At 48.6% G+C, this 13,247-nt stretch overlaps 1 protein-coding gene across 3 annotated transcripts in view; it reads left to right on the top strand.

Moving 5' to 3' along the window:
• The window catches only part of LOC135821335 (uncharacterized), a 30,406-nt gene extending 17,338 nt beyond the window's left edge, over positions 1 to 13,068 (top strand). For 2 of the 3 annotated variants that reach the window (XM_065334398.1, XM_065334395.1), the window contains exons 15-28: positions 308 to 376; positions 815 to 877; positions 2,344 to 2,484; positions 3,220 to 3,295; positions 4,337 to 4,398; positions 5,449 to 5,494; positions 5,903 to 6,180; positions 6,775 to 6,950; positions 7,345 to 7,406; positions 7,710 to 7,787; positions 8,182 to 8,316; positions 9,799 to 9,904; positions 10,342 to 10,474; positions 10,975 to 13,068. In XM_065334398.1, the coding sequence (XP_065190470.1) occupies positions 308 to 376; positions 815 to 877; positions 2,344 to 2,484; positions 3,220 to 3,295; positions 4,337 to 4,398; positions 5,449 to 5,494; positions 5,903 to 6,180; positions 6,775 to 6,950; positions 7,345 to 7,406; positions 7,710 to 7,787; positions 8,182 to 8,316; positions 9,799 to 9,904; positions 10,342 to 10,474; positions 10,975 to 11,244 (1,695 nt within the window). In that variant the 3' untranslated portion in view covers positions 11,245 to 13,068. The remainder of the gene's footprint in view (positions 1 to 307; positions 377 to 814; positions 878 to 2,343; positions 2,485 to 3,219; positions 3,296 to 4,336; positions 4,399 to 5,448; positions 5,495 to 5,902; positions 6,181 to 6,774; positions 6,951 to 7,344; positions 7,407 to 7,709; positions 7,788 to 8,181; positions 8,317 to 9,798; positions 9,905 to 10,341; positions 10,475 to 10,974) is intronic. The other variant, XM_065334396.1, reaches the window with a different exon arrangement.
• The last annotated feature ends 179 nt before the right edge of the window (positions 13,069 to 13,247 follow it).

Here is a 13,247-nt window from a genome sequence, read left to right as displayed (position 1 = left end):
TCCCGTTTTCTCACCCGTTCAGGGAGGGGGGGCAAGTTTTTTCGTTTCGTGAAAATTATCGATAATGCCGGATGATCCCTAAAGTTATGTCAGGCCTGGCATCTTGTTATTCAGGAAGGGAACTCTGCCTCTGTGTACTGGCTTCAATTTTCTGTATAGGCCACCTGCTGCATTTGGGGCTCCGTGTGTACTCCATGCACAATTGCTAGCTGCGAGCATTGTCGAAATGGCTTCGCGCTGACGCTTGTGTCCATTCAGTTGTGCCTGTGAACATATTGTCTCTGTCTCGTTTTCATTATCGCCACAGGCTGATGTAAAGAAGCGGGCCAAGAAGATGGCCGATCGGGAAAAGATTCGCAAACGTCTCCAGGAGTCCGTGAGTGGTGGCCCTAAGGTTGTTCCTTTGCTCCGTATGTGTTTTTCAACCTCTGTCTGTCTCTCTCTCTCTCTGTCTCTCTCTCTCTCTCTCTCTCTCTCTCTCTCTCTCTCGGATATGAGCTTGAATGGACTGGTGCAGTGTTGCTTGCGCATGTTCTTTTCCGAATTCATAGTGCTGCTCGATGAAATCCGATCACGTTAGTCAAGCTTACGCCTTGCACCATTTTGCAACCCAGTGTTCGCAGGGGGCAAGGCTGCGTACGCCCGGCACGCACTCGAGTGACTCGATCGGATTCCATTGAGCAGCACTGTACTTAAACCGTCCTGAACACCGGTCTACTCTTGGTGTCTTCTGCTGGTTTGTGTTGTGCTCTGTTCTTCGTGTTCTTGTGCTCATTGTGCCTCTTTTCACCTCTTCTTTCTCAACCCTGTTCAGGAGATGCTGCTGAAGCAGATGACGGCCAGTTCATTGGTTCGTTTCGGGCACAAGTCCCAAAAGGTCAGCTTCCCCTGCATGCTCTGCATTGCAGTTCGATGGGAAGGTGGTCAAGTACATAGTCCCGTCATTGGATCAGATTAATCCACTCATTAGGGAAAATCCCCAGTCTACTTCAGGCCCGTCGCACCGACTTTGGAGGTGGGCGGCCATGGAAGGGGGGGGGGGGGTCCGGGGGTCCTCCCGCGGGAAAAAATTGAAGCCAATTGCAAGCATTTCCGGGTATTTGGTGCCATTTCAGTGTACGGTAACTACAATGAAAGTCTTTTTGATTCTGCAACAAACGAAGAAGACGCTACGATCGGGGACAAACATTACCCTCCCCTGGGAAAAAATTCAAGAATTGAAGCCAATTACAAGCATTTCCGGGTATTTGGTGCCATTTCAGTGTACGGTAACTACAATGAAAGTCTTTTTGATTCTGCAACAAATGAAGAAGACGCTATGATCGGGAACAAACATTACCCTCCCCCGGGGAAAAAAATTCAAGAATTGAAGCCAATTGCAAGCATTTCCAGGCATTTGGTGCCATTTCAGTGTACCGTATTATCTCTAATATAAGCACGGTCCTTTATTTTTTCAATGTACCTCCGCCCCGTGCTATTAATGGAGACGTTCCTTTATTGGAGACTGTTCCATTATTATTTCAACCTCATTTCAGAGGCATGTTGCCATGCCAAATTCATGTATGACACACACATTTCAGGGTTTTTTTCCCCCGTACTGATAATGAATTTACACAGTGTGCTTATAATGGAGACTAAGCACTTTATTTTTTGAATGCCGCCCCAAGGTGTTCTATTATTGGAGACTGTGCTTATATTAGAGATAATACGGTAACTGCAATGAAAGACTTTATTCTGCAACAAACCACGATCGGGGACAAGGATTTGTCACATTTGCGCTAAGCTGCGATCATTGTGCTTTGTTGTAATGTGTGACGGCCTTGTACTTTGGATTGGTATTGAGAAGAAGGACGCACTTCAGGCGCATTCCTTAAGCCTGATTCATACTTCATCTCGCGTACGAGAAACCCATCGCGCGACCGTCGCGCGATGGGTTTACCGTACGCGAAATAGTTGAGCTCAGATCAACTTTCTCGCGACGCGTTTCCCGTACGCGACATGAAGTATGAATCGGGCTTTAGGCTGTGTGCTGATTTGACTTCGATTGTCCAAGCTTTGTTGAGCTTTGCACGTGTGATTATGGGTGAATACGTTCTGTCGCTCCCATTGCTCATCCCACCGTCATTGTGTGTGTGTGTGTGTGTGTGTGTGTGTGCACGCGCATGTGTGCGTGTTTGTCTATGGATGCTGCCATGTCACTTCCATCACTGTCTCACCATCATCATCGTTGCCATCATCATCATCATCATTACTCCTCATGTCAATCACGCCATGGACACGTCATCATTGTGTGTCGCACCGCTCTGCACCGATCTGCACCACTCTACCGCGCTCACCACACAGTACAAGCACGTATCGCGCTACCTTCCCGGCAATCGCATATCTGCTGTTAGCCTCCCCACCGTCACTGGTAATATGCAAGCCTCACAGCCCTCTGTCACCAACCATGTGCCACTCAAAGAAAGCGACTATTATCACAAAAAGGTATACCGTCTATTTCAGCGTAAAGCCTTTGCTCTGGTCTCGGTGTCAGCAAGAGTACATAGCCCCCCCCCCCCCCCCCCCCCCAAGAGTGTGCTATGGCTGTCCCGACATACTTTCAAGTTGACGTTATTTTGATGATGCAAGGAGCACTGTACACGGATTATCAGACGAATCCGGAACCTGTGGTGGACCAAAGCCCATCTGATCCTGTACAAATTAATGCAAAGAAAAACGTGTGATGCGTTGACACCCGTACACATGTTGTAAGTCACAGGTGCAAGGAGCATTGCATCATCAATAATGACTTCGACTTGAAATTCTGTCGGGCCAGCAGGGTATGTGGGAGTTGCACACTCTGGGGGGGGGGGGGGGGGGGGGGGGTATGTAACTTGTGTACTCTTAGTGTCTGCCAATGTGGGGGGGGGGGGGGGGGAGGTAGTTTGGGTTGGTAGGTGTATGGTCCAGTGTATATGTGTGTGGGGGGGGAGGTAGTTTGGGTTGGTAGGTGTATGGTCCAGTGTATATGTGTGTGGGGGGGGAGGTAGTTTGGGTTGGTAGGTGTATGGTCCAGTGTATATGTGTGTGTGTGGGGGGGGGGGGGGGGGAGCTGGTTGACCTACGGTGCAGTGTTCGGAGGGAAGTAGAGATATGGTAAAGCGTCAGTGTTGCCGGTGCTGTGTTTTGCGTAGCGACTGGTAATATACAAACTCCTGTGTTTGTCTTTCTCTCTGTTAGCCGTATGTCATGCTCTTCTTCGGAGATCAAGAAGGCAAGGAGTTTGAGGATGCTGTCACGAAAGCAACTGCTTATGGTAAGCTTGCTGCATGTAGGACTTGTCACTCCGGCTGGGGCTCGGTGGGGGAATACCCGTCTCTCACTGTCTTTTGGGATCTGGAGTGTCTGTAATTCAGACTGAGGGGAATCCCCCTGTTCCACTGTGTGTGATTCAGACCGAGGGGAGTCCTCCACTCTGTGTGGGCATATGGTGTGTGTGTGCGTGTGTATGTGCATGTGCGTGTGTGTGTGTGTGTGCATGTGCGTGTGTGTGTGTGTGCATGCGTGTGTGTGTGTGTGTGCATGCGTGTGTGTGTGTATGTGCGTGTGTGTGTGTGTGTGCATGCGTGTGTGTGCATGTGCGTGTGTGTGTGTGCATGTGCGTGTGTGTGTGTGTGCATGCGTGTGTGTGTGTGTGCATGCGTGTGTGTGTGTATGTGCGTGTGTGTGTGTGTGTATGCGTGTGTGTGCATGTGCGTGTGTGTGTGTGTGTATGCGTGTGTGTGTGTGTGCATGCGTGTGTGTGTATGTGTATGTGCATGTGCGTGTGTGTGTGTGTGTGTGTGCATGTGCGTGTGCATGTGCGTGTGTGTGTGTGTGTGCATGTGCGTGTGTGTGTGATTCAGACCAGGAGAACCCCCCCCCCCCCCTCCCGTTTACTTGACCCGAAGCATGCATGTTGCTTTGCTGGGACAGCTTCCTTTTCTCCGTCTCGAATTGGCCGTCTCCAAGCTGTGGGCTTGAGTGAGACGACTCCTGTTTTTTTTTTCTGCTCGTGTGAAGTGTGTCTATCTTTCTTTTTCATTTATGCCCCGTCTGTTCGTCTGCCTGGTCACTGATGGTGGTGAGGATGTTGCTGCTGCTGCTGCTTATTGGTGATACTGTCAACCTTGCAAATAGCAACAGTTCGCGAGTAACAACATCTTCAGAGCAAGTAACCGCTTGGCCGTGTACTTTTAACCTCGCGGATATAACAACACTTTTCTCACGTCTGATCGAGGATTGTTATTCGCACGGTCGACCGTGTTTGACGTTGTCGTTGCTGCTGTTGTGTGTGTGTTTTGCTCTTCCTGTTCAGCACCTGTGACGGAGTTGACACAGTTTGAACTGCAGGATATGATGGCGAAGAGCAAGCTGGAGGTATGGAATCTCCAGTGCAGCATGATTATTACGTACTGGTATTTTAGCGATTTTACCGAAAAGGAGTGTTTTCACTAAAGTTTGATCCGAGTTTCAGATTTAAAAAATCATACTGTGCTGTACATGCAAAATTTCAAAATCGGATGATTATTATGTACTGGTATTTTAGCGATTTTACCGAAAGGAATGTTTTCACTGAAGTGTGATCCGAGTTTCAGAGTTAAAAAATAGTACTGTGCTGTACACGCAAAATTTCAAAATCGGATTGCTAAAATGTTTCATCGCCAATTGGTTCCAGATTCAGAAAACGCTAAAAAATTCACCCGCTAAAATTAGCCGTTCTACGGTATTTCTGTCTGTGTCAAACGCATGGAGGAGCCTCGACGAACGCCACTTCGAGCACAACATGACCGTGTCCTAGTTTGTCTTTGAGTCTCTGCTTGGAGCTGACAGGCCTGCTTGTGGTATCCGGTTACCTTGTGTATTCACAGCATGAACGGGTGTTGCAAGGACTAGAGTGGATTTGAGTTGTGCAGCCGAGTTCTCCATGCTCTCATGTTCTCCCATAAACTTCCTGGCCACCGTAAATTGTAAATATATGAAAGGTGTGCATGAGTGACTGAGAGAGGGAGAGGGGGCAGTAGGGAGAGGGAGATTCCTCTGCGTACTACCGATATGCAGAAGCTATGCTACTGTAGCGGCAAACAGCCGCGTAACTGACTGAGACTTTCTTGAACATCGAACACACGTGCACACATATGCACGCGCACACACACACACACACACACACACACACACGCTCAGAGGAGACGACAGGCATTTTGTTTATTCACTGTTACTAGCATTTCACGTTTTCCGCACTAAGTGATCACCAAACAGCTCGTCCAGTGGGTGGGTGCTGGGGATACGCGATCGCTCTGCACCCGTGTGCATAGGGCACTGTATTTGAGCTGCGCTCACTGACCCTGCGTGTGTAGAATATCATGTACCTAAGTCCAATGTCCAACTGTATGTTATCAACTTGTGTGTCGTATCTTTGTTTTTGAACAGTCTGACTTCCTTCTGGCTGAGGCTCTTGCGCAGGAGGAAGAAGATGGTTAGTTTACTTTGTGTCAGCGAGTTGGTATTGTGCCTCTGCATAAGTTGGTGGGTGCAACTTCCATCGTTCCTCTGGTGTAGTGCTTGTGGAGTTTTCTGTGTGCGAATTGCTGCGGTCCTGTTCTGGGCTTTGGTTTCCATTCTCAATGCCATTGTATTCCTGCGTGTTCTCTCTCAACCTCCTTTTATCTCTCTCTCCCTCTATCTCTCTCTCTCTCTCTCTCTCTCTCTCTCTCTCTCTCAACCTCCCTTTATCTCTCTCTCAACCTCCCTTTATCTCTCTCTCTCAACCTCCTTTTATCTCTCTCTCAACCTCCCTCTCTTTCTCTCTTTCTCTATCTATCTATCTCTCTATCTCTCCCCCCTCTCTCTTCCTCTCTCTCCCTCTCTCCCTCCCTGTATCCAGAGGAGAATGTGGAGCTTGTGGACGGTCTAATGACGGTGTTCATCGATCGTGCAATTGGCTTGAAACCCACTCTGCTGGATGTGACGTGTACAATGGAGCTGGACACGTACGGGCACTTTGAACGCAAGGCCAAGACACGTGCACAGCACAACAATGGTGCACCCGTCTTCGAGCAGGGCTTTGAGATCGAGCTCGAAGCCGCCGAGAGCCTGGTCATAACGATCTTCGAGAAGGGGCTCAAGGTGAAAGGCAGACACCTTGGCCGGGTTACCTTGGATGTGAGTAGATCAAATGAAACAGGTTTCAATACTGATGTTCAAGCTTATCTTATCTTTTTAAATGTTGGCGATGCAGAATGCTTGCTTTGGCGTAGTTCCTTTAAAACATGAGAGATTTCCAGACTGGAAAGATTTAGGAACCCCAGTGTGTGTGTTTTACATGTAACACTGCATACACACTCTACCTGTACTCTGCAATTTTCGAGTACAGAACAAGAACGGAGGTGCTGGAACCTGAACCTCGCTAGCCCAAAGAAGATACCGGTGCCCCCCCCCCCCCCCCCCCCCTCAAATTCACGCACCTGGTGGCTTACCGTACTGGCAGTCGTCGAAGAACGAACTGGTTAGGATTTCGTGAATACCAAGTCATGTGTGATGACTGAACCATGCATGGATGAGCCTATGCCTGAACTACACAGTGGGCTACAGGTATTGAACAGGAACAGCCTTGGCTGCTACACTACTGTTCTTCGTCACCTGTTACTGGCAGTGCAATTTACTATAATCACTGCATGGGTTGCATGCTATGCGCATACTTGATGTGCTGCGTCTTTTCTGCTTTCCGCTATCCTCTGTGTTCTCGTGCTCTCTTAGCTTTTACCATACTGTGATGAGGAGCCTCATGACATAAGCATTCCCGTGCATCCTCAAGGTTCACTGCAGCTGTGTGTCCAGTACTTCTCGCCAGAAGTGGCAGCGCGGCGCTCGGAAATGATGAAGGCGCACACGTCGACGAGCGTCTTCGGCGAGAATATCGAGACCGTCTCCCTGTAAGCGCTCTAGGATGATGTGTTGCTACTGCTGCTGTTGTTGTCGTCGTTGTTGTTGCTGTTATTGTTGTTGTTGTTATTTTGTGATTTTATTTATCCCTGGTTGAGACATTGAGACATATAGTGAGGGCTGCGTCCCACCAGCCTGTGTAGAGTCACAGGAAGTGTGAGTTTAGAAGTCTGAAGGAAATGTTGAACGGTCTCTGCTGGGAGGACAGCTACACCATAGCTCAGTGGTTAGAGCATCGCTGGCTGTAAACGAGGGTCACTGGTTCCAGTCCTGGTGGTGGCAGTCGATTTTCTTCTTCAGACTTTTCCCGTTTCCATTCCCTCAACTTATGAATGGTTGAGACATTGTTGTTGAATTATATTTCTCATATTGTATTTCATGCAGGCGCGAAGCTGATTTGGTGCCAGCCATTGTAAAAATCTGCTGTTCAGAAGTGGAGAAACGAGGTGAGTTTTCTTTTCGCATGTTTGTGGCCTCTATGTGTCTTACTCTTCTCTCTCTCTCTCTCTCACACTCTCACTCTCTCTCTCGCTCTCTCTCTCTCTCTCTCTCTCTCTCTCTCTCTCTCTCTCTCTCTCTCTCTCTCTCTCTCTCTCTCTCGTAAAACTTAGAGCTCTTGCCATTTGGTCCACTGTTCTGCCGTAAACACTTTGCCCACACTGAGTAACTGCTGCATGTGTGTGTGTGTATGTGTGTGTGTGTGTGCGTGCGTGCGTGTGTGCATTTGTCGTGTGTTATGCACATCACAGGTCTGGAGGAGACTGGCATCTACAGAATTTCCGGCCTGCTGTCGGACGTGAAGAGCCTGAAGCAGGCGTTCGATATCAGTAAGTACTGATGTGCTTCACTACAGCGCTTCGGTTTTCGTGAATATCGGCATTTTGAAAACCGCCGGTTCTTGCTGCCTATGCCTCATCTCGACCGTGCCTCTGTCAACATGTTGACCGTGATGGCTATGATGAGAGTACCGTAGTTTGAGCACACTACATACAAGTCATCGTGCATGTATGGAGGTGGACTAGCTGTGCCTCTGTCAACACGTTGACTGTGATGGCTCTGTAGAGTAGTTTGAGCACACTACAATGCTTGTATAGTAGTCATCGTTCATGTATGGAGACTAGTCGTAAGCTGTGTGCACACGCCAGTATTTGTATGTGTAGCATCTGTGTTGAGTCCCGCTGACCTCTTTTTTATTTGCTCGTGTTTGGTGACTTCGTGCAGGTATCAAGGATGCTCAGAAGCTTGCTGAAGAGGTTGATGTGCATGCAGTGTCCGGCTGTCTGAAGCTCTACTTCCGTGAAATGCCCGAGCCCATCTTCCCACGCTGCATGTACAACAAGTTTGTGGAAGGACTCGGTGAGTCGTTGCTTCAGCACTGGGGAAATCCCATTGTGTTGTTATTGGCTCCGATGCTACTTCGTACGTGTGTTTTTGCAAATAGAAGACTCGCGCGTATCCTTTCCAAGACAGTATGGGCAGTCTTTGAATCTGGGCCTATTCCACTATCAGAGCGTAACTTTGACTGTTTGTGGGTAGTTTATACAAAAGAGAAAGACCAAGGAACTACAAGTTACGCTATACTGTCCACTAACACCACCAGTTACTAAACAATCAGCTCATGCGATAACATTGCACGACACTGACCGACGGTACTGACGTTCTCCAACTAACTGGCTGACAGCTCCACAGCCGTCCAATTTGGAAGGTTCTAAGTTATAGAAATAACATAAGGAGGGGAAGGTGAGCGCAACCAAGATAAGCACAAGCTGAAAGTCTCAGCTGTGAAGGACGTTGGCGGATGTTCATGCATGTCGATGACGACACTGGCAAGACCATTGGACAATACGGTCAAACCACGATTCAAGAACTCAAAGCAACATTCCACACAACTTGTGTTGCTCAAAAGATGCGAAGATCAATAAAAGGGTGCGCATCCAAGAGGTGCTAGAGCTGTTAGCCAGTTAGTTGTAGAACGTCAGTACCGTCGGTCAGTGTCGTGCAATGTTGTCGCATGAGCGGATTGTTTAGTAACTGGTGGTGTTAGTGGACAGTATAGCGTAACTTGTAGTTCCTTGGTCTTTCTCTTTTGTATAAATTAAACCTTAGCTCTCCATCTGAGTCCGTTTGTGGGTAGGTTGGAAGTTTTCACAGGACTACCAGGTCCTTTATGCCAGCGTGGTCATCTAGTGAAGCATATTCTACTAGTTGAGGACATGTGTATAGCAAGAAGGAGTGTGTATGTGTGTGTGTGTGTGTGAGAGAGAGAGAGCGTGTAAGCGTGTGTGTGACTCCTGGTAGCCTAATCGGTGGGGCACTGTCCCGGAAAGACGGGGGTGGTGGGTTCGAATCCCGCCCGTATACCGCTCTTTTGCAACATGTGGTTTATTGCTAGGGCAAGAGACGCTGTGCAACTTGAATTCATTGATACCGTAATGTGCATTGAAACTTCGAGATGACAAATCTCCAGCACAGTCCATGGTGATAGTATACGGCGGGTGTTCGCTCAGCAGGACACCTTGCAATGTACTCTAGTTTCAGAAATTTTAGGTGCTCTATATTTTCCGTATGAAGGCGAAAGGCCAGGCAGGGGCGTCGGTAGGTATTTTCGTGTGGTACAGTCAGCCATCTGAAGTACAATTAAAAATTACTCGTGTGGGAGGGGTGGCTGAGCCGAAAATTTTGGAAATTTAGATCTCAGATCAGTTTTCTGTACAAGCAGAAATATTCGTCTGGAATTTAATTTCGTCTTTTTCGTCCAAGGAGCTTTTGGACTAAATTAAATGTAGTACTAATGTCGAGTTGCCCTGCTTTTCTATACACTCTTATGTGCCATGCTAGGTCTGTCGAATCCTGAAGCACGCCAGCAGTGCATCCTGTCTCTACTCTACTCCATCCCCGACCCTAACCTGATGACGGCAATCCACCTGATCAAGCATCTTAAAGTGTAAGCAACTCCACTCCAGTCTGACTTGATGTTCATGTAGCGGCCCCCCGTGTCTGCTTACTGCTGATCACCCATGTGCTCATGCACATAACTGTTGCCGTGTGTGCGCCCACACTAGACCTATTGATGACCCCGCGCAGTGGTGTTTGTCTGTGTCTATGCCCCCCCCCCCCCCCTCAACTTCTGACACGTCTAGCAGTGGTCACTCATTCTGCTATCACGCCTCTCTCTCTCTCTCTCCCTCCCTCTCTCTCCCTCCCTCTCTCTCTCTACGCCCATCCCCTCTCCCAGTCTCATACTTTCCCCTATTTTCTCCCTTGCTCACCTGTTATTGTTGTTGTTGTTGTTGTTGAAATCTTTTTTTTATTCTCATGGTTGTTGTTGTTGTTGGTGCTGTTGTTTTGTTGTTGTTGTTGTATGCCCGCTCAACAACACAGTGTCAGTAGCCAAAGCTCAGAGAACAAGATGAATAATCAGAACCTGTCCACTGTGTTCGGCCCTAACCTGTTCAAACCGGACACCAAGACGGAAGAGCAGGATGTCTCCGCCGCTTTGGATGTTGTCTCTCAGGTAAATGTCCTAAACTTTAGTGATGTCTGTGTCTCTTTTCAGTCCTTTATGTATGTCTCTTTCTCTATCTATCTCTCACTGATGCACTGTCTCTATCTTTCAATCGTCCTCAATCCCCCCCCCCCCCCCTCCTCTCTCTCTCTCTCTCTCTCTCTCTCTCTCTCTATCTATCTATCTCTCCGTTTTCAGACATCTCTGTAACCGGTGTTTCTTTGAAAGCTTTCCCTCGTTTCTTGTCGGGTATTGCTGTCGGAGGGGCACTACGGTAACTCTAGTACTGGTGTGTGTTGTAATGTCATTTGGCATGTGTTTACTGGCCAAGCCTATGATCATATCTGTTCTACAGTTAGAAGTTCTCTCTCTCTTTCTCTCCTCTCCCTCTCTCCTCTCGATAACATTTCGGTGTGCACTCCCGGAAATTGCTACATCAAAGAAATATATCCATTGTACTCCCATATGCATTCAAAACCGTGTTTGTGTATGTGTTTGCCTTGCTGTAGGTTGGCGTGTTCGTATTCCTGTTGGAGCTTGACTTGGATGTGTTGTTGATCGAGGACAAGCTGCCCACTAACAAGCTCCAGGAGCCGCCGGTGTTCATCAAGGGCCATCACCGAGGCCATTCCAATGCCTCGGCCGGTGTTGGTGGTGGGTCGACGTCCAACCTGCCTAGCATGAACCCGACACCACCGGCGTCGGCCTCCTCCTCGTCACAGGCCCAGCAGAAGGAGTCCTCACCCAACATACCACGCAAGCTGTTCAGGCACAAGTAGTAGACCTATGGCTGTGTGCGCGCGCGTGTGTGTGTCCGTGCCGTGACGTGAACCGCAAATCAGGCTTGATTTGAGAGAGTACGAGCAAGGAGTGCACAGCAGCAGTTCGTACTGCAACCCAAGCAGCAATTAGACTTGATTTGAGAGAGTACAAATATGGACTGCACAGCAGCACCATCGTCGTCGACAACGCTGAGAATCAACTCGAGCAGCAGTTCGGCTTGATTTGAGAGAGTATGAGAATGGAATGCACAGCAGCAGCAACACCGCGTTGTCGTCTTTGACAACACTGAGAATAACTGCGGAGGTTCACTTGATAGCAAGGGCACCTATCTAACTTATTGTGATTTACTACTCTCTCTTCTTCCTGCTCCCGCTCCAGGCGAGCTATGCCAGCGGTGGCGGTGTCCACTAGCTGGCAGCGCCTGATACGTGTGTGCGTGTGTGTGTGTGCGCGTGTATGCGTGCGCCTGTGTGCATCCGTCCGTGTAGATGAAATTTCGAATTATCTTGTGCTGTTTGGCGCACTCCCTTGAGAGATTTGTTTTCCATTGTCCTTTCCTCCCTGTATTAATGGTTTGTGTTAGTATTCGCTTGCTTATCCGTAATCACGCACTTTGCCTCGCCCTGTTTAGTGTGCATAGATGCACGGGGGTCACTGTCTGCACCCACCGTAGCAGGCATTGGTGATTCTAGATCGCTTTCCTAGATTCATTTCCACGTTTCTCTTTCTTTCCCCCCCGGCGTAGCGTACAAGTAGCATTCACCCTGCCGGGGCTTTGCAGGTTTATATCCCCCTCTCCTTGACCTTGCATCACCGACACGCACTGAGCCGACTCGACAGTCACGTTCGACTCCTGATGAACCCCACCCCCGATGCTCGCGGGCAATTACCTCCCCTTTGAGACAGCACCCCACTCACAGTCGTTGTGTTTCGAGGACGTTTCGTTTACGGAAAACCTATCCTTTGACATCGGCATCGATGTAGATTTCACGCAATTGTGTCTTCTTATTACTTGATATTAATCTGCTCGGCGATGTGCGCTCTTGCGATGAATAATTGATCTTATTTTGGCACCGTATTACAATACTTAGCGCTGCATGTATAATCCCACTAACCTCTTTAACCGCAGGGCTTTGCGGCGGACAGCGTTGAAGTTGCCGATGATGTTGTGCATCCCTTTCGTTGGACCAGTATTCCTAGTTGTGCGTACTAGTGAAAATGTGTGTGTGCATGTGTTTGCCATCTCTGGCTCTCATTGACCTCTGCTCTGACTACATCCTTAGTAATAACTTCCTTTTTTTCCTTTTTCTTTTCCTTTTTGTATCTGCTTGCCTGCTGTTTGTTTGGCGTTCTCTCTTCCCCTCTTTGTTTCGCTGCTCCTTGAATACTCATCTCTGCGTTGCATTAGCTCTCTCTCTCTCTCAAAGGCTCCTGAGGCTAGCCTAAGTATTTTTTTCTCACTTAGGAATCCTGTCTGCCCCTCTTCGTTTTCTTTCTTTGGTCGTTGTCGCCTTTATCCTGTATTTCCGCTGCAGGCGCGTTGTGGCTGGGCCGGCCTGCCCCTCTTCGTTTTCTTTCTTTGGTCGTTGTCGCCTTTATCCTGTATTTCCGCTGCAGGCGCGTTGTGGCTGGGCCGGCCGGTGTCTACCCCAGCGCCGTGCTTTCCCCCGTTATGCTTCCATTTCCCTTCTCATTGCTGGTGGCAGCTCGCGGTGGCGTGCCGCCAGTCCCACGAATAGAGTACATTAATTTCACTGTTTACACTATGGAAGAAAGAGAATCCAAGTGGGAAAGAAATGTTGTAACTGTTGGCCAACTTGCATTGTGTTTGGTGTTCTATTTTGACTGCCAAACAAGAAAATAGGAGTGAGAAGAATTCCAGGTGTCCTCTCGGCCTACCGTAAAGTTCCGTAAATAAGCCCCGGGCATAAACAGAACAAGGGTCTGAAAACTGGGCGTATACTTGGGCATGGGCGTTATTTCAGGACTGGGCCTATAC

The sequence above is a fragment of the Sycon ciliatum genome, chromosome 7 (genome assembly GCF_964019385.1).
Source record: "Sycon ciliatum chromosome 7, ocSycCili1.1, whole genome shotgun sequence".
Taxonomy (NCBI): Eukaryota; Metazoa; Porifera; class Calcarea; order Leucosolenida; family Sycettidae; genus Sycon; species Sycon ciliatum.
The sequence above is the reverse complement of the archived record's forward strand: the minus strand, read 5'-3'. Positions and strand labels throughout refer to the sequence as shown.